Source organism: Sycon ciliatum, chromosome 8 (assembly GCF_964019385.1).
Source record: "Sycon ciliatum chromosome 8, ocSycCili1.1, whole genome shotgun sequence".
In the NCBI taxonomy this organism is placed as follows: Eukaryota; Metazoa; Porifera; class Calcarea; order Leucosolenida; family Sycettidae; genus Sycon; species Sycon ciliatum.
This window is the reverse complement of record NC_088650.1, coordinates 9,008,785-9,034,250: the sequence shown is the minus strand read 5'-3', so window position 1 is coordinate 9,034,250 and position 25,466 is coordinate 9,008,785. Positions and strand designations below refer to the sequence as shown.

Here is a 25,466-nt window from a genome sequence, read left to right as displayed (position 1 = left end):
ATCACCCGGGAAGCGACACCGCGTGCGCGCGCGTGTGTGTGTGTGTGTCTGTCTGTGTGTGCAGGGGGGGGGGGGGTAGAATTAGAGTGCTGCGTGAAACCAGGACATTGCAGCGATGCAGTGTACAGACTGAGGGCCAAGGAAAACTTAGGGAGTTTCACTTGTCTGTGTGTGCTTGAGATTGGGACGTGGGCTGTTCTATGCCCATTAATGTACTGAAAGCTGGTGCGGTTTTTTTAATTTTTTTTATAATGATCACAGGTCACAGGCAAAGACAAAAAATTGCATAGTGGGAGCATAGTGATGGTGAGGCCTTTTGCCCTCAGCCGACCTGAGGTCTCGACGTCATGGGGGTTGCTCTGTTCTCTGACTGTCCAATACAGGTGTCCATGCAGCACTACCAGCACCTGGGCAGAGTGCGCTCATCATTACAAGTACAATTGGGGCTGCCCGCCAACGAAGCACCTTTACCTTGCATATCGCACACGAGAATGTCTTCGTAAGTGCCCCCGATTGTGTTGATTCTTGATGAGTTTGTCAGCCAACTGTACGGTCCCTGTAATGAAAGTTCTTTGCCAGGACTTAAAACACCCGACTATTGCCTACTATAATGAGATGGTCTGAGCTCCAATGGGGGTGTCTTGTGTGATTGCAAATGTGGTTATCAACTTATGCGTGTAGTACATTGCGTTTGACTAGCTTCGCTGATGCTAACGGCCACCTTGGTGTTGCAAAAGAAGAACCTATGTGTGGAATTCGTATACAGCTCCCGTGGCTTCCCGGGGCAGTTGCTAAATGACTAGGCTACCAGGAACACACACACACACACACACACACACACACACAACACACACACAAACTGCAGTGGCCGTTTGTTGTTGTTTTTTATTTGAATTCGCAATACCAAACGGGCAATAAGCCCAATTACATGGAAGCGAATAAAAGAATGCTAAGAATGAGGCATTGGGGTGGATGTTTCTTGCTACTCTAGCACTCACTTGCTCTGGGTGAGGGTAACACGCATGTAGTTCACATGCTATAAATAACAAATATTTTTATTCCCGTAGCTATGCAGAAGACGTTACTTCAGTAATGTCTGGCGCTAGCCAGGGTCCACACAGCTTTAATTTGGTGTTTGTGTGTTTGTTTGTTTGTGTCACACCTGGCGCTATCCCGTATCTGTCCCGTACTGTACGGTACCAGCAAAGACAGCTGGCCACAATACTTTTGTTTGTTTGTGCCATCGACATGCCTGGCGCTATCCCGTACCTGTCCCGTACCATCAAGAGTACGGTACCATCAAGAGAATGAGTATATATGCGAAGTGTGTCGGGGGAATGCATTCAGTGCAGTAACTTCTGTGCGAGGCCGAGATCCCACTAGCAGGCTGGCTGGGCCGCCTGTCGACCAGCCCGGGAATCGCATGTAGGCCGATAGCATAATAACTATAACGTATATACAGTCATGTAGATGTATAGCAGGGAGTCATATTATGTAAACGACTCCCTGCTGTATGGGGAGATTTTCTGGAAAGAAATACGAAGTAGGGAGACGAGTAAATGCAATCAGAATGGATGTTACTTGCCGTCAGTATAATAATAAGAAGAAGAAGAACGCCCGTGATCGGCAGAGTCAGCGCCGGTCCCAGGAAACGTCAGGACAGACATCCCGTCGACTCCAGAACGCCCGTGATCGGCAGAGTCAGCGCCGGTCCCATAGCTATGCAGAATACGTTACTTCAGTATCTCATTGAACGTTTTTGCAATACAATGATGTAGCTAATCAAAGGAAAAAGCATTTCCATCAGTTCTAACAACATGCACGATGAGCTAGGCAACAAAGCATAGCGCAGGGCCCTGAGCTTCCAAGCTCTCTCGTTTAAAGAGACAGTTGCCGTGTGATCTGTCGGGTTTTCCCCTTCTCACTTATACCCTATTCATTCCAACCTGAGCCTTGAAACTCCTCTACACCCACCCTAGTTGGATGCCTGGTGCTTCTCCCTACTTGGGTGGTACCACCACGGATCCAGTCCATATCAGAGCGGTTAATGCTTCATGTTTGTTTTACAATTTCCAACCTGAGATCTCACCGCCAAATTTGGCGCTCCTCACATTGCAACGGGAGACTTCAATGCGAGAGAGGGCCAACTCAAGTTGAAAAAAGCAATTCAACGCACTTTTTTCTCACTGTCGAAATTGAAAAAAAGGGAAGCATAAACTCTCTATTATCATCTACTTCTACAAGATCTCTCTAGCTGAATCTGAAAATTACTATCATAATCAAATTTTGAAAGCATTGGGAGAACTTCAAATTCAAAGAATCAGTCAGGGAAATGAACTGGCTGAAAAGAGAAAAAATGCCAGACCATGAGTACTCGAACCCGGGACTTTCCTGCAAAATTACTTATCTCCGTAATTGAACTGCTGGTCCTTTGTTGCGAGATTCGAAAGAAACGAGCGTATATTAGTCAGTCTTTTAATTTTAAGTGGTTGGTGGGTGAAGACGAAACTGAATTATGAATCTATTGAATCTGTTGTTGAACACAGCCTGTGACACGTCCTGCACGGAATGCACAGGACCAGCGAAATCAGACTGCACTTCGTGTGTTCCAGGAAAGATGTCAGTCAACAACAAATGTACCGGTGGGTTACTGCTATATGAGCACTTCAGCACAGCTGATCATATACTATAGTATTCTGCTGTGTGGCCACCATGATTACCATAGCAACTGAGTATGCTGATCATATACCATAATATTCTACTGTGAGGCTACCATGATTACCATAGCAACTGAGTCTAATTCGATTCTTAAGACGGAAACTCTGTGCCATCTCCAATGCCAGTAGCCTCTTTGCTGCAAAATTGCTTATCTCCATCAATTATTTGGCCAGGAGCCATCATCACCATCTTTTTATTTTTTTATTTTCACTGAAAGCAACCTATTCGTAAGAAGAGGGGAGAGAAGCAGCAGGACAACACAGCAATGGGAGGAGTAGGGGCTCTTTCTGGTGATGGGATGGGAAATTTTTTCCGTGTTATGAAACGGCAGCAGTTGAGCTTGTGCACCTATGCAATGATTAGATTCTTAGTGGATTTAGGGCATGTCCACCATGCTCCATTCAATTAATCTCTCTCTCCTTCTTGGAGTCCATCACATGGCAGGTGTTCTCTTAAAAAAAGGTGGTCTCTAGTGACAGGGGTGGTCTCTTGTGACAGGGGTGGTCTCCTAAAGGAGTGGCTGCATAACACAGGTTTTACTGTAATACTTTTACTGCTCCTATCTACATGTAGATGTGGAGTACGTCTTTGGAGCGACAACCTGCTCCAGTTCATGCAACAGTGCGCCGAGTCTGCCGGGAGCCTGCCCGTCGGGATTCTCCGAGGTGAACAGAGCGGTGGCGTGTTCAGCAGGATGCACGACGACGTACTGCCAGGCGTGCAGTGACTGGGCTAGCTGTGCGCGTCGCGACAATGTCTTCTCCGGGTGCCCGACGGGCAGCAGCACGGCCAGCTACTACGTCAAGCAGTGCGCAAGTGAGTGCGCCGGCGGTCATGCTGTGACAATAGTGTATCGTGTTAAGTGTGTGTGCGTATTCTGAAAACACCGTGCAGTGGTGTTTTTTTATTTTTTTATTTTTTACTAAGTACACGACCTACTCGTCAGAAGGGGAGAAGACAACAGAGTATACAATAACAAAATAGCAGGGAGAGTAGGGGCTGCAAATCAAGCCCGTACGTTCTGTGTGTTTTCTGTGCATTGCTGTGTGAGGTGTATGCACATAATTATGCAACTGCCATTTCTACCATGCTTTCCGGATAAACATTACTTCACTCCAGTACTGCTCAATGAAATTCAGTCGCGTCCCTCGCACCATTTCACAGCCCAGTGTTCGTAGGTCTAGGGCTGCGCAACGCCCGGTGCGTACTTGAGTGACCCGACTGGATTTCATTGAGCAGCACTGTATTTTCCCTCAACATCCAGCAACCTGAGTAACTCTGCAGGACTTTCTTCGCTTTTACAGCGAAGCCACGGAAAGTCTTCGGTAGCCAATGGGACCGAGATAATTATATGGACCACGCCATCTTCTTTGCCGACATTGTAACAGCCATGTTGAGAAATAAGTTCCTTAGTACTCGGAAGTACGCTCATGCCTCTTTTTCCGGGTGGTCTGGGACTGGGCACTGCCCGTAACTTTGAAATGTCCCTAACTCCAAATCACATACATTTTGATGCTGAAAGGCCATAGATATGGCATATGATGTCACTATTTCCACAAAAAGTCACAGTAGAGTAGTAATATTTCCACTGAAACTTGCCCAAAGGGTGCCCGGTAGACTGAAGTGCCCGTCGGGGTCCAGATAACCGAGGTATGAGTGTATATGTACTGTTAACATTGCCCCCCCCCCTCATATGCTGTGCTTTCTATTCTTTCCCAGGGTGCCGTACAACCCCCTGCCCAAGCTGCCAATGTGATCTGTGCCCGACCGCCACACAGTACGTCCAAGGCGGCACATGCGTAGCAGCGTGCTCTACAGGCTATCGGCTGGTGTCCTCCAGCAAAACCGACCGAGCGTGTCTGAAAGGTCAGCCAACCCACTCCGTGCATGTTCCATTAGATAGCTATGCGATTGCATCATCATTAGCTTGACATGCATGATCACATCATTGTGCCGAATGATGGCGCCAGTCCCGCTCTGCCACTCAGCATAATGTATCTATATCCGCATGACCTCTTTAGTAACTGTAATGTGGATTTAGTGTATACAGACACCCTCTTAAACGGCAACGACACGCAAAATTTAATAGCATTTTCCTCCCTAGTAACTATTTGACTGCATACACTTTAATCTAACAAATAGTGGCGAGTCGCAAATAGCAATATTTCAATAGTGGCGAGTCACAAATAGCAACATTTCCTTATGCTTGGTCGAGGGTTGTTATTCGCGAGGTTGACTATAGTTACAGTCCTGCTGCTCAGTAGAATCCGATCGCGTGAGTCAAGACGACACTGCGTGTGTTGTAGCCCCAGACCTGTGAACACCGGGCCATGAACTGGTGCAGGGCGCAAACTAGACCCACACGATCGGATTTCAGTGTGCAGCACTGCTTCGGGGCATTGCTATGGCGAAGGAGCGGGAAATATGAATAGTGAGTATTGTACGGTCTTAGTATAAACACACCTATTACAGGCCCATTCGTTACTCTACTTTCTCTGTTTGTCAACCCTTACCCTGTTCATGTTGCTGGCGCTGCAGACGCCATTGATCATTGCAAGACGACGCCGTGCCAGAACGGTGGCACGTGCACTAACTACTACATGGGTACGGGGTGCACCTGTGCGCCTGGATTCACCGGAACACGCTGCGAGACGAACAACGACGAATGCCAAAGCAGCCCGTGCATACAGGGAACGTGCGTGGACGGCGTCAACTCCTATTCCTGCAAGTAAGTACCATTCAGATAGTGTTACAAGGGAGGAGAGAGAGAGAGAGAGAGAGAGAGAGAGAGAGAGAGAGAGAGAGAGAGAGAGAGAGAGAGAGAGAAAGCAGTGGCATGTCCAGATTGATTACTTGAACACATCGCTGTGGGACTTTTGCGGCCGAAGCCAACACAGAGATGACATGCATAGGTGAATGTGACTGACCATGGGTTGCCTAAAGACAAAAAGTTGCAGTAATTGGAGAAACTAAACTATCTAGTCGAAAATCGAACAAATGAGTTGTTATGAAAGGAGTACGATATTACATTTGACCTCTTCTGCTTTGATCTACTGCAACTGATATACTACTGTAAGCCTTTCAATCCCAGCATGTGGCCAAGCTGTATGACCCCATGTCCCAGCAACTATGGTAATTCCAGCATGACCACATTTTGCCCCAGATTTAGAATGCAATGATTTACACGGGGCTCCAAATTTCTTGACATTTGCGAGGGGGCCCAGAAAAGTACTTCAAATGGTCGACTGTACCACCCTAATGATATATCTTTGGACGCCACAAGAATAGTGCCGACCTATATGATTATAAAATCTTGTAGGACGCATCACGCAGCTTCATAAGTAAAAAATGGGTTGTGAGCAACACTGGCTCACACTCAAATCACTGCTTTTCACCAGAAAAATATTCTTCATTCCTGATGATGGTTATTTCATGACCGAAACGTTGAAATATAATATTTTTCTGGTGATAAGCAGTGATTTGAGTGTGAGCCAGTGTTGCTCACAACCCATTTTTTTCTATATGATTATGCTGTAGCAATCATTTCATATTGCAAGGAACAGGCACGTAACACTTCCGTTGGAGGTGGTCCGGCAGGAGAGGGGGGGGGAGGGTCAGTGGGGTATCCCTGCGGGAAATCTTTGAAATTAGGGTGCAAAATCCTGCATTCTGGGCACTTTTGGCCATGGTCAGGCGAAAAGTGGTCTGGCTTGGACCGGCTGCTACGCCCTGAGGAAATCCGGCCCTTTTTGGGCCGGCGGTATTGTGGCCTAGTTCAACTGTGCTCCATGTGCAGACAGCACTGTCTGATCCCTCTTGTATACTGTATAGTGCAGATCAGAGAAAAATATATATGGCTGAATTTGGCAGCTCTGAAATGCATGCAAAGTGACATTTGCATTGTTTTTACTTACTGCTATGGCTGGCTATCGCCCCCCCCCCCCCCCCCTCCCCCACCCTCCATATTGGCCTATATTCCCTGGCCACGGGAAGGTGAAGTAAATAATAATAAACAATTTCAGTGCTACCGAATTTGGCATGCACGGTATGCTAAAACACAGCTGGTTGGTTCAGATCAATTAGAAGTAAAATACCGGCATTATTGTACTCCCCAGTAGAGATTGCTCGACTATACATACGTATGGTTTCTTATGGCTGTGATACATGAAGCTACGTTGAAGAACTGTACAATCATGTACTTGTACCTGAAGCACGACGTTCCGTTTGTGGTTTGTTGATACAGGTGCAAGCCTGGATACGCGAGTACCCGCTGCAACATCGACATAAACGAGTGTGTCACTGGACCGTGCGGCAGCGGGGGAGTTTGTACCAACACGTATGGGTCGTTCACATGCTCGTGCCATGCCGGTAAGGAGGCTACAAGTGAAGAGCTGGAAAGCCAAAAAACCCTGATAAGTCCTATCTATCCCCATGGCTTCAGCTCTCACAAAACAATGAAGGCAATGGCGTATTGTTCCAGCTGATCACTTGTCTAGTCACCTCTCTTTTTGAAGTAGTTTTTAAATGTATCAGTTAGTGGACAATCTACAGGGGAAGCACTGCATGAGCCTATGATGTTACAGTCAGTAGGAACTCTGCAATACTGCAGGAAGTGTGTAGTAGTAGTAGTACTGAGTTAATGTGCTCTAACTACCCTGGCTGGTTAGACGGATCATTGACAATGTGTTCTGCTTGCTCTTTTCTTTGCGTTGTTGTTTTCCATCACTATTGATTTCACGATCTATTTCTATGTACCTGTACAAGAGGCTTTAGTAGTACTGAGTAGCAGTAGCAGTATTTATTATTTGACTAGGGGAGTCCCAAAAGGCATGGCCTTATTGCGGGGAACCCTCGGTAAATCTTTGTAAGGTGAGCAAAAGTACCAGCCGATTGTGCCTGACAACAGTTTGGAGGAAGAGCGTTCCACCGATCTGCCGCCAGAGAAGAAACTGAGCGCAGTCCAGTGTGTGATTGTGGTTGCACCGGTTGCATTTTTAGTAGTGTTTAAACCGAACACGGATTCTTCGAACGAATAATCTATCGAATAATTTCGCCCTCCATCGAACGAATAATCTATATTCTATCATACGCATGATGGCATTTTTCAACACTTTTTCAGCACTTTTTAAGCAGTTTTTTTTTGAATTTTTTTGCTGATTATCGGATTTTGTTATGTGGAGGTGCAAAACCGGTTAACCTGTACCGCCAAGAGTACATAACCCCCCCCAGAGTGTGCAATGCCTGATCCAGCTCTGCATAGGGTCTTGGTCGAGTGTAATTGGATCTTCACTGCATCCATGTTTCCCTCGTATGGAAAGAACAGAAGTATTACTAGATACCGATAGGAGATTAAAACTTGGAGGAGAAGAGATTGAGAAGAAATACTACGAGCAGATCTACGCAGTGCAAATATCAGTAGAGTCAGCACTGAGCATAGATCGTTTTTTTTTTTTCGATTTCTGATAATTCCTACGACTATTCGATTATTCGTTCACCCCACGAATATTCTAAATTATTCGATTATTCATTTCAACACTAATTTTTAGTGTACAGCCGATTGTAATGCAGACGTGTGGACTTTACTTGTGTGGGGTTATAATTATTGTGTGTGTGTGTGTGTGTGTGTGTGTGTGTGTGTGTGTGTGTGTGTGTGTGTGTGTGTGTGTGTGTGTGTGTGCATGTGTGTGTGCATGTGTGTGTGCGTGTGTGTGGCATGTGTGTGTGCGTGTGTGTGTTTCAGGCTATGCTGGCCCAACGTGTGCTGTGAACGTGGACGACTGTGCTACATCACCGTGCAAGAATGGTGCAACCTGTCTGGACCTGGTCAATAACTATGTGTGTACGTGTTCGCCAGGTGAGTGCCACTGCATCAAGTTGCCGATTGGTTTTGCCTTGGGGTTACATACTTTTCTTTATTTGTTTCTGGGTTTGCATTTGTATTGCATTTCCATCCATTGTGTTCATTTTGCCCGTAAAAGAGGCTGGAGTATACTGCATTGTTTTGCACTTTTTTGTTTCTTTTTGTTTTTGTTTTTTATTTAGAGTCGAAGAACAAACAGGCAAATTTGCCTAATTACATGATATCGACTAACTTGCCCGGAACGTTACCAGCACTGCGCTGCATGTATTGGAATATTCGTGTGTATGCTCCGTGTGTATGCTCCGTGTACCTTTATGTGCTATGGGGGCCGTAGATTTTGCCTTCCACGCTCTCTCACCTCTACGCATACGGCTCGTCATGGTCCAAGCGTTCAGAGTAGGAAAATAATTACGGTGTGTCACTTACATGGGGGGCGTCACAGGGAAGTGAGCAGTGGTACGACAGGCGGTCCGGAGTGTCGCCGCGGGTAAAACAATTGGATTTTTCGGCCAACAGTGCATGTGTTAGCACTCTACAGGTGCTCTGGGCGGACCACCCAGGACGAAAAGTGGTATGACCATGGTCAGACTGGTCGTACCGTATGTGACGCCCCTGACTTACATTTTGCCCCTGGTGTTATTAATTCTCTCAGGTTACACGGGCAAGAACTGTACTATCAATGTCAATGAATGCGCATCATCGCCCTGTGCAAACGGCGGCACATGTGTGGACAGAGTCAATGGCTACATATGTCTGTGTCAGCCAGGTGAGCGAGGCTAGACACTATAACATGCTGCTCTACTCTGTGTGCGTGGGGAGGGGGGAGGGGGGGAGGTGTATGAATGTGTGTGTGTGTGTGTGTGTGTGTGTGTGTGTGTGTGTATGTATGTGTGATTGTATCATATCTATAGGTAAACTTGATGTGCTACCCAGAGTTAATTGTCGGGCACAAGGGAAACATGGATGCAGCAAACAGGATTTTTGGTCTTTGACCGCTTTGGTGGTGGGCCTGATCTACTCACCTCCCACTGCTTCAGCAGCTGCACCTGCACTTTGATCCTTGAGTATGCTGCTTTATGTACGGTGGTACCAGATGAAATTCATCCCCTAGAGGCTTAAAGTGCTATGTGAGGGTGAGGGCTTTCTGCTGTCCGTGCACTCAGCTCTATGCCTGCGGTTCGTGGGTGGTGGTCAATGCGTCGTACACAGGAAGGGATTGCAGGTTTATATTACACTTTAGAAGTTGAAAGTGTAGCGGGTTTATAGTTTAGTGATTTGCAAATTCTTCCCACTTAGAGGGCACAGAGTTAAGATATCCCTAGGCCCCTCTGACACATACCCATCTGTTATGTCTGTAGTACAGAAGAGAGAAGGAATGGCATACTAGTAACGTTTCTTGATGTAAACGACGGATACAGTACTTCCATCCTGCCCCTGGCAGTTACAATCCTCTCTTGTTAGAAGAGAGAAGGAATGGCATACTAATGTTTTTGGTTACTAACGGTTCTTGATGTAAACGATGGACACGGTAATTCCATTCTGCCCCTGGCATTTACAATCCTCTCAGGCTACACCGGCACGTGGTGCTCCTGCGATATCAATGAATGCTTATCGTCACCCTGCATGAACGCCGGCACATGTGTGGACGGGATCGATGCGTACGTGTGTGCTTGCCGCACCGGTTACACAGGTAAGAACTCCAACGCCGGGAAGATCACTGGCATAGTGCTTGCAAGATGGCCCAACAGGGCGCTGTAGTTCTGAGCCCAAGTGCAGTGCATCCCGTACTATGAAGTGGCTTTTTCTGGCCAGTGAATCCCTACCTTTTGGTCTTTTTTATTTTTTTCCCCGCACACACACATCACACCATATACTCCGGCATGCGCTGGCTGTTGGCAACCAACAAGGAGAATGAAAGAAAAGTCAGGAGGAGTCTAAGAAAGAGAAGAAAGACGTGTGTGACCTTAATCGTCAGGAATCGAACCCGCAACCTCTCGATTGGAAATCGCTGCACATACCACTGCACCACATGGGACACACCATGCGCACTACGCCCATTGCAGACTGTCAGGTAATGACATGCACGAGTAGTACATGTGGATACAGATGGGCATGCCGGGATCAGGAATGCACTGATCAACACCAAGCACACACACAGCCATACACAGGTGGCTGTGTAGGATGTTCATCATACAATCTATGTAGGGGTGAAACAATTATACCGAATACTCGAGTACTCGCTCGGTTTTTTCAGAAATAATCGTACTCGGAATAAATCAGAGTACTCGTTCATACATGGTACGTGCATTTACCACAGAAATCTGCAGTTTCAGAGCAGCAGTCGACGGATATTGATGTACAGACTGTGTGGTGAATATTTGTTCACGAGTAAAGAAAGCCCAAATGACCCACCAACCAATATACCCGAGAAAATGACTACCACTCGGTTCAATCAGGGTTGTATCATGTGATTTTAAGGCCCTCGGTGTGCAATTTTTGGGAGATGAAGAATACTCGAATACTCGAATATTCGATCGGACAAAATCAGAGTACTCGAACTCGGGAGCTCAATGCCAACTTTCACCCCTAAATCTATGCCATTGGCTATGGGCTCATCGGGAGTGGCTCACAATGCCTAGCTGCGTCTCTTCAGGCATCTGCAGGCGTCTTGGAAACTTTCAAGTGAAAATCTTAATTGTACTCACTTTGGAGAAGAAAATACAGATATTTGCACAAGTAGTAGATTTGTGCCAAATGCCATGATTGGAAAGATGAGTTCGAGATGTGAGCATTGAGGGCAGGGTTCGCATTGTACCGTTTGTTAGGGAAGACATGGGAAATTCATCCCACAACAATCATTCATTTCTACCTCTCCACATCTTGTGTTCTTCAGGAAGACATTGTGGATCGGACGTTGATGAGTGTGCCAGTAGCCCGTGTCTGCGCGGAGGTACCTGTATAGACAAGTTGGCGGGTTTTCAATGCATGTGTCCACCAGGTAGGCATTCCAAATGTCTGCAATGTACTTTTTGCCAGTTTGATATATCCTCACTCTCTCTTTCTCTCTCTGAGTCACTCTCTCTCTCTCTCTATCTATCTATCTCTCTTTCTCTCTCTGAGTCACTTACTCTCTCTCTCTTTCTCTCTCTCTCTCTCACTCTCTCTCTCTCTCTCTCTCTCTCTCTCTCTCTCCCACCTTCTCTCCCCCGACTGATGCATGACAGGTCCAAGGTTGGAGCCAGCTCATTTGTCCAGTTGTAAATTCAGTAACCTACACATACGTATCTGGAACACTATGTGGTGCGAGTTCAAGTTCAGTCAGTCCACACTCAGTGTTGATCATCTTGAGAATTCTTTGAGTGCATTAATTTTACATAATGCATGTGTGTGTGTATGACATTGTGCAGGTATCACTGGTTTCACATGTCACGGAGATGTGGACGAGTGCAAGGCCTTGCCATGCCAGAACGGTGCCATGTGTCTGAACACTGTGGGAGGATATGCATGCAGGTACAGTGAAAACCTGTGTTCACTGGACACCTGCACAAGGTGCAGCACAGAAACTGGTCTTTCAACACAGGGCTGATTGTACATTGAAGCATGGTACTGTACATGTAGACAGATCTGAAATTACAGGTGGTCTCTACAAACAGGTGGCCTCTAAACCAGGTAGTGGTCTTTAAAGGCAGGGAGGTAGTCATCCCCAAAAAGATATGCTAGGTACCTCGCGGGTAGCCTCAACACCTGCAATCACCCGCCATATCCTAAAAGTATAACACTTTCTCTGTCCTCCTGTAGCAGCTCTCCCTTTCATTGGCTGTATATGTTCAGATACCATGATGGAACATCTGAAAAGATTTTGGCAACATCTCGCTGCAGATTTTGGCAGATCACGGCATTGTACATGTTTCGGACTCTCGACCTCATTCTGCTCCCCAGACAATGACATGCCTTTGGACATCGTCGAGGGTGGTTTCACCCAAAGCTTGGACTCACCGCAAACTCCTTTCATGGTGCGACAGATGCATCATTATCAACAGTCTGCTGGACTATTCTCTCCAACACCAGCTCAATTCCAAGATGATACTCTTGCCCACATAGGGTAACCCTCTGTTAATAAAATTCAATATCTGCGGAGTTGTCCTGAAAAAATATGAACAATAATGCATCCAGTGTTTTTCTCTCATTTTGCTTTCTGTGCAGCTGTAGCATCGGTTACACCGGGTCTCATTGTGCTGTAGAAATTAATGAGTGCTCCTCTGCTCCCTGTCACAACGGTGGGACCTGTGTGGATCAGATCGGCAAGTATGCTTGCACCTGCCCCGTGGGGTACACTGGCTCAGTGTGTGATGTGGATATCGATGACTGCTCGCCAACACCGTGCTTGAACCAAGGATCCTGCACGGATCTGGTCAGTACATGCACCCATATACTTCACATAGGTGACTCAATTGAACTCATGCATGCTCACCTACCCCCCCCCCCCCCCCCCCCTTCCCCACACACACACACACATGCACAAACACCCAAGCAGCACCTCATTGCAATCAGGACACAGACCTTCTTCTTGGAAAGTGCTGGCTATAATAGCGCTCCACCAGAAGACCACACAAATCCACAACATACATACCTGATCTACAATAGAACATGTCTGTACGTGTAACTGCACTCATATCCCTCTTATCCGGACCTCCAAGTCACAGGCACATCGGTCTAACCGACACACTGTGGATGAGTTAAAATGGAAATACTACTCTTTTGCCAATTTTTGTGGAAATAGTGAAGTCATATGCCAGACCTCTGGCCCGTCCCCATCAAGCCCTATGGTGATTCGGAGATACGGACATTTCCAAGTTATGGGCAGTACCTAGTCCCGGACCGCCCGGATAAAAGATATGTTTACAGTTAGTTTTGTCGTTCGCCACCAATTTAGCTAGACACTTTCCAGGTTTTGCCAGTTGTAGGAGATAGAGCGATCACAATACTAGAGAGGATCCTTCCATCAGGAGAATGAGGATTATGATGGTGTAACCTCGGAAAGTGCGTATTGATTTGAAAGTCCTTCATGCTCTCCTCCTCTCAGGAACTCAGGAATACTTCAACGAAACACTGAACACTCTCCTATAGTAATTGCTGTGCAATGTATACCTTTCTGCCCATGCCAGGTGAACGACTACACCTGCTCCTGCGTTGCTGGCTTCACCGGGAGGACATGCAACTTCAACATTGATGACTGTGCGGCTCAGCCAGCCCCATGCAGCGGACACGGAACATGCACTGACGGTATCAACACATACACGTAAGCAAACGATACCACATTTTTATTTTACAAAGACCACTTAAATGCCAAACATGAGATTAAGCTAGGGGAAGCACGAACAACCTGAATCATGCCAGTGGTGGTGAGGTTTAGGGAGCTCCGCCGAACTAGGGTCTCGACTTCATGGCCACCTAGACGCACGATACAGTAAACCCTGTCAAGGCGACCACACAGATAGGGCGACCAACTGTCCTAGAAGACCACTGAAACCAGGACCCAGGGATTCTATTTCCAGGAAAATGACCCTGGATAAGGAGACCACCTGGTAATAGAGACCACGTTTTGAAGGTCCGTTGAGCGGTTGTCTTAGACAGCTGTTTCACTCTACTATAGTGGTGGTAACTGAAATCCGACCCCTGATTTTAATGCTCGAGTTCAGCACCGATTCTAGCCTTCTCTCTTGCATAGTGTTACACGTGAGAGCTGCGGTTTTTCAATGTGAGCGCACCAGCCAGGGGTCGGATTTCAGTCACCAGCACTGTACTAGTACCCCATACTGACATTACACCGAGACAACCATCGGAAATACAACAAACAACATGTTTCCATTTGAAACTCAGTTACATCTTAGCACTCAGTCTTGTCCATTACTTTTCTGTATGACGTTTGATGCTTTCTGAAACAATGGAGACTTTGAAGCTGTCCAGATACCGTTGCTCGTTGAATAACAATCGAATGCATCGTGCAAAAAAGATTTTTTAAGTCATGGTATGTTTTGCGGTGTGTCTGCGTGTGCATGTATGTGCGTTTGTGTGTGTGCGTGTGTGTGTGTGTGTATTGGCGTGTGTGCGTGTGTATATGTGCGGGCGGGTGTTGATGTGTGTATTGATGCACCGGCAGTTGTCAGTGCAATAGTGGGTACACTGGTCCCAGGTGCTCTGTGGACATTGACGATTGCTCACCTAATCCTTGCCAGAATGGTGCGCAGTGTACAGATGGTGTCAGCAAATACACTTGCACATGTGCTACGGGTAAGTATGCTTATCTATGTATGCCATCATTGTGTATTATGTGTGTGTGTGTGTACATGTGTGTGTGTGTGTGTGTGTGTGTGTGTGTGTGTATGTGTGCGTGTGTGCGTGTGTGTGTGTGTGTGTGTGTGGCGGGGGGGGGGGGGGGGGGGGGATCGGGTGGCGGGTGTTGGTGTGGATGTATGCGCATGTGAGAGCACCCGTGCAAATATGTTTTCTGAAATCCCAATTTGCTTACAGGTTTCACTGGCAGTGACTGTTCAACGAATGTAGATGACTGTGTACCACCGCCGTGTAGGAATCTGGGAGTCTGTGTGGACAAGGTAAGTGCAGGTCATACATTGTGAGAGCTAAATGTCAGAGCCATACTGGGGTTATAATGTCTTCGTAGCTAGCAGTCAAAACCTTGTTCGGTACACCGAGTGGAGCTCACAGAGACTGGCCGGTAACACGATAATTTCTGGTGACTGGCTAATAATTTACATCAGCCCCGATGTGTCAATGTTAGAGTCCACTACTCATCTATCCATCCATATGTGTGATGGCAAGGCATATCATGTGATAGTAAGGTAGTTGGTGATGTGCCAGTTTCTCCGGTTGAAATGGGATAGTGCATGCAGTGGGTCATGTAACTTGACATGTGACCAACGAATAGTATGTTATACCATGTATAGCCTTCCATGGCAAATCTAGCCTGCTTGCTCATTTAAAAGTTTCTTGGCTTCACATTGAATTTGAACCAGTGGAGTCTGTGACTTACACTGCACTCAAAATGAGCGAAAAATAACATCCAGTAATTTAAATTATCGTGTCCGTTCCCGGAGGAAACTCACAACGGCTGCTAACACACGGTAAACCCTGCAGCGCCTATCCGTGGGGATGAGGAGATAAGTCTCACAACCACTGACGCAAGTGCCGAGAAACCTCATTTGCCGCATCTATGTACCCATATCATCCAGTGCTCTCCGTATTCTTGTGCTCCTTGAAGGTTGCCAACTACTCGTGTAGCTGTCTGACTGGATTCGCTGGCAGGCACTGCCAGACAAATGTTGACGATTGCTTCACGCGACCGTGCCGTAACTCCGGTGTGTGCCAGGACGGCATTAACACGTTCACGTGTCAGTGTGCACCGGGTTACTACGGCCAAGTGTGCGAGAACGTGCAGCCAACAACGGCCGCGCCGTGGCGTCCCACAACAGCTCACCCCACGACACCTCGTCCCACAACGAGCGTAACAACATCGCCGCCTACTACCAGTGGACCATCGGCATCGTCTTCCTCGGAGCCAAGCACTGCCACAAGTCAAGAGGCTACTACCAAGAGCCAGCCAACAAAATCTGCCGTGGGAAACAATGGTAATTTATCAGTAGCTCTGATGTGCAACACTATTCCACTGCTTGTTGTGCTTTACAGCCTTCTGTCAGTTGCCTTTTTTGGTTATTTTTGCTGCCCCTTGTCAATTCCGGACTCTTTCAAGACGGGATCAGAGACACATTGCCGTAGTAACGCATGCCACAGAGCACGTTGGTAATTGCCACAGCACATGCCCAGGCCACAGCACATGCCCAGGCACAATCCTTGGTCGCCCGAGTGAGGAGTTGGCCAAGGAGAAGCCAGACTGTCATCTACAATAATTTTCCAACTTTTATTTCGGGAAGAACGGATCAGCCTTATTCATCAATGAGGGTAACAACATACAGTAAAACTCCCCAGGTCCGGCCCCGGCCCATAATCCGCCCAGTCCGTCTACCATCTAGGGTCACAAAAACTGGCTTTTCGACGAAAAACGGCCCCAAAACTATTGATTGGAACATTTTCCCTTCTTTTAATGTTTACGTTCATGGAGTAAGTATGACTGTAAGTTCTGAGTTGCGGGCAGTGCTAAGTCCCAAACTACCCCCCGGGGGATTAGCGGAGTTTTACTCTATCACACTTTCTCTGGGGACTGACAGTTGTCACTACTGGCATGTAATTTTCTGCTGGTTTTGCCAATGAAACGGTAGTCACTAGTTAGTGTAGAGTCACGGAAGTTCCAACATTGTGTAGTTCTAGATAGACAAGTTAGGAGACAAGTTCCAGCCACTCTGAATCTTGGTCTGATCCCCCTTTTTTATACGTTCCTGTTTTCTAATAATGCCATTGCGACAAGGTGTAGTGTCTGCCTCTCTTTACCTCCCACTCAGATGAGCAGACCGACGGTGACAGCAAGCTCGGTGTACCAGTGATAGCTGGAGCAGCTGGTGGAGCCGCTCTATTGCTGGCAGCACTGGCTATCATTCTCCTCATTGTCTACAGGAGACGAAATAGGTACAATGAGCAGATAAGTAACTTTCTTGGAGACAGGAAGCTTATCAGGGAAAGAAAAAACACAAAGCTCAAGCTATTCTTCACCATCATCATCAATAAGGAGTCCTTATTGGATGGTGAAGAAGAGCTTTAGATTTGTGTTTTTTTTCTTTCCCTGATGAGCAGATAAGTTGTGATACATTCACTCTGGAGTAAATGAAACCCAGACTGTGCAGCTGGGATGGTTGCTGCCACGGCGAATGTTTCTACATTACATCACTCAGTGACGTAGTGCATACAACTCTGAGCAAGATTCAAGCAAGTCTTCTGTTGCACAACTGCAGGCAGCTCAGGTGTGCACACTGCGCCACTTCCCGCTGCATATCTGTACCGACTCATGATGATGAAATCGAGGAATTTTTGCCATCACAGACGCCCAGCAGAAAGGTCTGAAGCTGTGCACTCTGGGCTTCGTTTTTTTTTTAATTTATGAAAGTGCACATGCCTACATGGAATGGAAGAGACAACAACAACAGCAAGAGAACATAGTACTCTTGATTTGATTGCTGCAGCACAACAGCAGGGTATGTATACTGATGAATGTGATGATGGGTTCATCCAGCTTTGGCGTATTCATCTTGCAAAGTAGTAGCAGAGAAGAACAGTATGGCATCGAAGTAATCCATGCATGCACGACTACCCTAAAGAGACAGCACTAACACACACGTGTGCGCAAGAATACTGTGAGCAGAAGTGCACATTGTCGGACTGAGGGTACTGTGACAAACCTGTTGGGATGACACCCTCACCGCCATTTTAACGCTGATGATTCTTCATGTGAAAACCTGTTTTTCTTGATAAGCATAACACAATGAGCCAAACCCCAGTGCCTAATAGGGATTGCAGTGCAGGTGGATTTCATCCTCAGGGCTCTATCTAGGTATGTCACGTGGGTAGATTTCATCCTCAGTGCTCTGTTAGAATAAGCCAGGCAGATCAGCTTCATTCACTGGACTCCGTCTAAAGAAGCCATGGCAGGATTGTTGTGTGATAATTACATCGTTTCTCTGGGCTTCTATTAATGTGCAGATGCGCAAAGGCGACGCACTTTGTGAATGCCGGATTTGACGATTACAGCAATGAGGTAAGTAAGCAGGAGTTAGGCCAGGGGGACTCTGTAACTTATACCAGCAGTCTGCATGTTGTACAGTGGACCATTTCTGCTAATAAGCGGTGCGGAGACAAACACTTTGTTATGGCAATCAGCAAATCAGCGAAGCGGACATTGGACGTAGCAATGAACAAAAAATAAAAGATGGATAATAAAGTTTCCTAACAAGTTTTCTGGAGACATTTGTGCTAAAGAAATTCTGCTGGATTCGGGAGGGTGCCGGGTTAACAAAATAATCTGATTTTCTGCTGCGATGGGCATGAAGGGACATTTTCGTTACTGAAGATTGTGCTGGATTATAGAGGTTGCTGGTTAGAAGAGGGACTACTGAATTGCTGTGGTCCATACCAACGTGGCATCTCAATACTCAAGTATGCACGGGTTGGTTTACAACTCCCGAGAACTGATGAATTTGTTCCACGAATGTGACTAATTTTCGAGAGCAGTATACTAAATACACAGAAATCCATGAAGTTTCAGCTGAAACATCAGCTGATGAGAAATACGTGATTGGAATAGTATTTTTACTTCAAAAGACTTTACAAATGATGGCTGTGCACTTTGGCATATGCACTTGGCACTAACTTTGCATACACCCACCCCTGTGCTACATCATGGCTTCGTTGTCCGGGTGCTTAAACTGACCAGAGAGCAGTATTGCAAGCCACGTCCATACATCCGACATCAGCATCCAGCAGAAGACACTGCTTTTGTTGGAAACATCACTAGAAGTACCTAGTTTCCCAGGCATGTCCTGAAAGAACTTGCATAGACCCCATGGTTGCTTGAGCTTACTAGACAGAATATTTCATTCTACTCAGTTCAGTCGAATGCGTTTCAGTGAAGCCACTACTCCACAATTGACTCTCATGTGTTGTACCGTTATGCTGTCAATGTTTTGCATTTTAGACTTTGGACAGATCACCCAAAGAAAAGAAGGACAATCCCTACTCAAAACATCCGGAAACAAACGGCAGCGGACCAGCAGTTAAACTTAACACGGGTACAAGTTCCGATCAAGTTCAAGTTCATTATTCTGTGAACCAGCAGCAAACTGCAGACGGCCACTACGAAGCACCAGAGCAATCCCAGCAAGGACAGGATCCTCTGAAGCCAGTCTCCCTAGCAGCGTCCATGCAAGCGGAAAGCAACTACTACCAGTTGAAACCAACCCACCTTGATCAGCACAGACAGCTGCCACAGTGTCCTGGAGACAACAAGACTGGCCCGAATGCAATGAAACCTGGATCTGCAGCGAATCCTACGTCCGAGGCCGCGTCAGATGCTGCAGATCACATGTATGGACAGTCTAGAAGTGATGAGGATGTGTACGACAATGGGGAGCTTGGTCCATATGACCTTGATGCCACGACAACGACCAGACTGATACCAGGAAGTGATGCGGACTGCAACGATGTCTATGACAATAATGAGCTGGGGCCTGGAGAAACGGCGCATGCTTTGCCGACGACACCGATGCTTCCAGAACGGAACCCGGTGAAAGGAGTGCAGCCCTCGCCTAGGCCTCGGGCAAAGGACGAGGACCCGGCCAACCCATTCTCCAAGTCGCACGGACTTCACGGCAGAGGCCCGGCTTTGAAGCTCAACCTGGCGGCAGGCCCCAGTCAGGTGCAGCAGTACTACTCATCTAGCCGCCCTTCAAGCACTGCAGACACATACTGGCAAGTATCGGAGGGGCGATCAGGCGCTTCCAGTCCCCTTTTTGGACAGGCCAGCAGCGATGCGGGCGACGGTGATACGTATGACAATGGCGACTTAGGTACAGATCCAACGACAGCCGTGTCCCGAGCTAAGGAAGCGCTTCCAGAAAACAACTGCTTTCAGCTAGAGCCACAGACCAAACACGTTGACCGAGGCCGACAGCTGCCGACTCCTCCGGGTGAGTCCACGCAGGCCAGCACATTGAAACCAGTGTCGTTAATGAGGGCAAACACGGCCAGGGAAGAGATGTACAGTCAGCTGGATTCAAGTAGATCCAATGGAGGTGGTGGTGGAGGTGGTGGTAGCCTGAAGCCAGTGACATTGACCGAATCAACTAGCTCAGATACCACATACTACCAACTCAAGACTGGGCCACCAGCTAAGCGTGTTGCCCGTACTGCAGGACGGAAGTGATACTCCACAGTTCACCCAGCCCTACTGCGTTCAGCTTGAAGAAAAGCATGCAATATAGTCATGCAGCACAAGGCGAGGATATGCTTTTGCAACTCCGAGTGCCACGATAACACAACCAACAGACGTATGAACACGGCTGGCTCTTGCCTGTGTAAGCGAAACAGCACTTTGACAGTCTACCTGGAGAGCTTTCTCTACACACACACTATTGGAGTGGATACAACTGTGAGAATGTAATGCAGTGACAGATTTCCAGAATGAATCTTTACTCTAGCACAGGTATTAGCAGCCGGTCCATGGAAACTTGATTCACAACCCGGCCACACATACATAACTGTCGAGCATCCATGGAGACAATGTAGAGTAGATTTCAGCACAATAAGGGTAATCAAGGCTTGTTTGCTGCTACTTTTAAGTTTCATGCTTTCAATCATCAGGCAACATGATAGCGTAGATTTCTAAAATACACAGTAGGATTAATGGAACTTGGATGTCGAGCCAATAGTATTCTGTAAAGACTGTACAATTATTATTTCGTTACCTTGGTGGACTGTTAGACCGAATTTGATACTTATAGGTCCCTTATCTTTAGAATTGATGGATTGATGATATTCCCGCAAGATAGAAAATGGTTGAATTGAATCAGACTGGTTGTTCTGTAACTGACAAGGAGCACATAAGCATTCATACTCTCTATCCATATCGAGAATATTGTATTTCAGCGCCGAGGTTGGCCACAGTATTTTTTTTACCCAATATTGCACAGTTGCAAATTCTTCAATTTAAGTGACGATCATTTTCTAGAACAAGTTATTGTCCACCCAATGTACTCCTGACACAACATAAAAAACCGTATTGCTTGACCTGATAGAGATAACATGTTGCCAAAGCATAATTGCACGGTTTTGTGTGGTAATTATTAGGGGTGAAACAATTATACCGAATACTCGAGTACAGTCTGTATCGGCTATAGAGTGACCCGGTAAAAGAATATATCGGCTACAGTGATACTGGTACGAAATATCAAAAGCAAAACGTATTTTATCCAGCAAAAATATCACTATAACCAATATTATCGGATGTAATGATATATCGGATATTATGATGGCAACAAAGAATCAAAACATGCATAACACACTATAATTATTATTATCGGCTATAGTGATAACTTTAAAAATGCTTGTAGCAATCAATATCAAAGGCCCTACTGTATAGCAGGAAATTTTCGGACGGAAATATTTTCGGACAAAGCCAAATTTCGACCTTTCGTACTGATTATATTTTCGTACAGTGCTGCATGCTAAACACACGTGTTTCCCTGCAGTACGCATGTATAGTGTACATAATTTCACATGAACAAATTTTAGTACGGAATTAATTTTAGTACAAAAGAGGCCGTGTACGAAATCGTACGAAAATAAATTCCGTCCGAAAATTTCCTGCTATACAGTATTTTTTTTACTTTCTTCAGTGAGACTTCGCATTGCTTATTTTTATAGTGATACATGTACATGTACATAACAGAATTTTTTACGGAAATGCGGGCACTGTCAACTATGCAGCATGCTCATTTGTCAAAACGCCATGCTGGAAGTATTTCCTTGCCTTTCATGTGTCAATCGAAATAAAAATAAAAAAATCGATCGTATCGCATATAGTGATTCATCGGATATAGTGATAATATCACGGAACTCAAAAGGGTACGCTATAGCCGATACAGACTGTACTCGCTCGTTTTTTTTCAAAAATAATCGTGCTCGGAATAAATCAGAGTACTCGTTCATAGATGGTACGGGCATTTACCACAGAAACCAGCAGTTTCAGAGCAGCATTCGGCAGATATTGATGTGCAGAGTGTGTGGTGAACATTTGTTCACGATAGGCCTTGACAGATTATGCTAGCATAATTTTTCGCATAATTCCTACCAAAATCGAATAATCGCATAATTCGAGGCAAATTGCATACGAATCGCATAAAATTGGAATAATCCGCCTGTTCGCATCAAATTCCATACAGTTGTACATGTTCTACAAGCACAAGTACAAGTAGATGCACCAGGAAATCGTAGGTTTACGACTCCCTTGAGAACATGTCCAGTCCACTACAATCAGTGACCTGGTGACGGTCGTAGCTAGGTCGGACGGTACGTTGACCCCGTTGAACCTTTGCTACTAGTATACAGTACAACGCCCTCTACAAAAAAATTCCCCTGTTATTTTGCACAGAACCATTATACATTAGCAGCATATATGAGCATAATGCGGCATAATATGATAACTTTTAGCATAAAAATAGCATAATTCTGCAATTTTTTCAGCAATGCGAAAAGCATAATTTCACGAAAATATTAGCATAATCTGTCAAGGAGTTCACGAGTAGAGAGAGCCCAAATGACCCACCAACTAATATCCCCGAGAAAAATGACTTCTACTCGGTTCAATCAGGGTTGTATCATGTGATTTTAAGGCCCTTGGTGTGCAATTTTTAGGAGATGAAGAATACTCGAATACTCGAATATTCGATCGGAGAAAATCAGAGTACTCAAACTCGGGATCTCAGTGCCAACTTTCACCCCTAGTAATTATTATTAATTTAACGAGAGAGCTTGGAAGCTCAGGGCCCTACGCTATGCTTTGTTACTTAGCTCATCGTGCATGTTGTGGGAACTGATGGAAATGTTTCCTGGGAAGGCGCTGACTCTGCCGAGCACGCGCGTTCTGGAGTCGACGGGATCACTCTGCCGACGTTTCCTGTGACCGGCGCTGACTCGCCCGTTCACGCCTATTTTGGAAACGACGGGATCTCTCTTCCAAAGTATGTTTTTGCTGACGCATCCTATCACCTATTCGGCAACTAACATCCATTCTAATTTCATTTCCTCCTCGTCTCCCTATTTCTTTCCAGAAAGTCTCTCTATACATCAGGGAGTCGTACTGTATTGGCAGCTACCCTAACGGGTCACGCCGCCCACCACCCAAGCATGGGTATGATGAGGGACAGTGGCAACAGAAACAAAAAAACAGCAAGCAGGGAGAGAAAGCAAGAGAAAGACGGCGATAGTAGTACATCTGGTGTGCGACGTATAGAAAAGAGAGATGACAAGAGATGCGCACAAAATAGGAAACAATAATTATTTTTGCAGTTCCGAAACAATCAACCAGGTGATGGAGTGTGGGCACCCGAAGTCCCACCTGGACTTCACTGGAAGAACATCCCACGCAGGGATATCAGCGATAGGCCAAGCGTTGAAAAACAGCCATGAGGACACATCGTCTAGAAGTCCACCGCGCTCGAACTGAAATTGCAGGTTCAAACAATTTCCCACGCGGTGTCAGGCAGCGTAACTCTTCTCCCTGCATCACCATCCATCTCCAGCAACCGTCTCCACTCACAGCTCATGCCTCTTCCACCACTGTACTCCTCCGAGCTTCGCAGTTTGAAACCATTCGGGGGTCAGCTACACCACCGCGAATGGAGAGACGAGGACGACAACGGTCGTGACTGAAAAGACACTGCCTTGGCGACCGCGTCGCGGAACCCTCGCCCCAGCAAATTCAGAAATACGCCAGGGGCAACTCTGGTGGACCCAGAGCCACCCCTTGGCAAGACTAGTAAGAGGAACGACTGAAAACTCAGATAAAACGGAGCTACAAAAAGTGCAACCGTCCCCTTCAAGCACAGTTGCAACACACAGGGAGTCGTATACATGTACATAATATTGTGGCCAGCTGTTTGTAGCCAGCTGTGTTTGATGGTACGGTACGGGACAGATACGGGAGCCAGCAAATGGCCAGCTGTGCGATACGGTACGGGACAGATCCGGGATAGCGCCAGGCGTGACACAAACAAACAAACAAACACCAAACGAGAGAGCTTGGAAGCTCAGGGCCCTACGCTATGCTTTTTTGCCTTGATGACCTAGACAAAAAAAAAGCATAGGGATGTTATAAATTCTTTAAAAAATTCCTTTTTTTTTAAGACATAACCTGGGATTCGAACCCGCACTATCGCGCGCCCTGCATGCATCCCCCGATACACTTCGCATACATACTAATTCTTCCAAGTTGTTTCACATTGTGATCTTGCATTTGAAAGCCCTATTTGAATATGCATTGTGGCCAGCCGTCTTTGATGGCACGGTACGGTAGGGGATAGGTACGGGACAGGTACGATCGAGGGTAATACGACACCGTCTCCCGTACCGTACCATCAAACACAGCTGGCCACATACAGCTGCCCGCAATATTCAAATAGGGCTTTCAAACGCAAGATAATAACGTAAAGCAACTTGGAAGAAATGGTATGAATGCGAAGTGTATGGGGGAATGCATGTAGGGCGATAGTGCGGGTTCGAATCCCAGGATATGCCTGAAAAAAAGGAGAATTGAAAAATTTATAACATCCTATGCTTTTTTGCCGTCAGATACGGATAGCGCCAGGCGTGACACAAACAAACAAACACACAAACAAATACCAAATTAAAGCTGTGTGGACCCTGGCTAGCGCCAGACGTTACTGAAGTAACGTCTTCTGCATAGCTACGGGAATTAAAGCTGTGTGGACCCTGGCTAGCGCCAGACGTTACTGAAGTAACATCTTCTGCATAGCTACGGGAATAATAATTACCACACAACGCTTTGGCAACATGTTATCTTAATCAGGTCCAGCAATACGTTTTCCCAAGTATTCGCATGACTGAGAGGGACATGCACGTACTTGCGTTTGGTGATCAGGCACGAGACTGAGTGGCATACGCCTGTCCCTCCAGGAAATCGCAATTTGGCCCAAATCCGCCATTTTCTGCAAAATCTGCGATTTCCCCAATTGTTGTTTTTATGCACTTTAGACAAATTTAGAAAGTAAAAGGACATACATATGTGGATACGAGTTTTAAAGAGTAACTGTCCACCACTGTAAATAGATACTATCATACAGTCAGAAAGTGCAACAACTAGGCCGACTTGGAAGGCTGTTGGTTAGCGCTACGGAGATGTGTTGAAGCT

The 25,466-nt window shown here is 46.3% G+C and overlaps 1 protein-coding gene across 1 annotated transcript in view; it reads left to right on the top strand.

The window, feature by feature from the left end:
• LOC135823248 (fibropellin-1-like) overlaps positions 1–21,368 on the top strand; it is a 33,645-nt gene extending 12,277 nt beyond the window's left edge. The window contains exons 4-22 of the mRNA XM_065336097.1: positions 384–499; positions 2,547–2,642; positions 3,292–3,534; positions 4,438–4,584; positions 5,257–5,446; positions 6,962–7,086; positions 8,459–8,572; positions 9,231–9,344; positions 10,146–10,268; positions 11,472–11,576; positions 11,986–12,088; positions 12,782–12,989; positions 13,744–13,877; positions 14,739–14,869; positions 15,110–15,192; positions 15,858–16,224; positions 17,053–17,176; positions 18,245–18,299; positions 19,236–21,368. Coding sequence (XP_065192169.1) covers positions 384–499; positions 2,547–2,642; positions 3,292–3,534; positions 4,438–4,584; positions 5,257–5,446; positions 6,962–7,086; positions 8,459–8,572; positions 9,231–9,344; positions 10,146–10,268; positions 11,472–11,576; positions 11,986–12,088; positions 12,782–12,989; positions 13,744–13,877; positions 14,739–14,869; positions 15,110–15,192; positions 15,858–16,224; positions 17,053–17,176; positions 18,245–18,299; positions 19,236–20,462 — 3,805 coding nt within the window. The 3' untranslated portion in view covers positions 20,463–21,368. The remainder of the gene's footprint in view (positions 1–383; positions 500–2,546; positions 2,643–3,291; positions 3,535–4,437; positions 4,585–5,256; positions 5,447–6,961; positions 7,087–8,458; positions 8,573–9,230; positions 9,345–10,145; positions 10,269–11,471; positions 11,577–11,985; positions 12,089–12,781; positions 12,990–13,743; positions 13,878–14,738; positions 14,870–15,109; positions 15,193–15,857; positions 16,225–17,052; positions 17,177–18,244; positions 18,300–19,235) is intronic.
• The last annotated feature ends 4,098 nt before the right edge of the window (positions 21,369–25,466 follow it).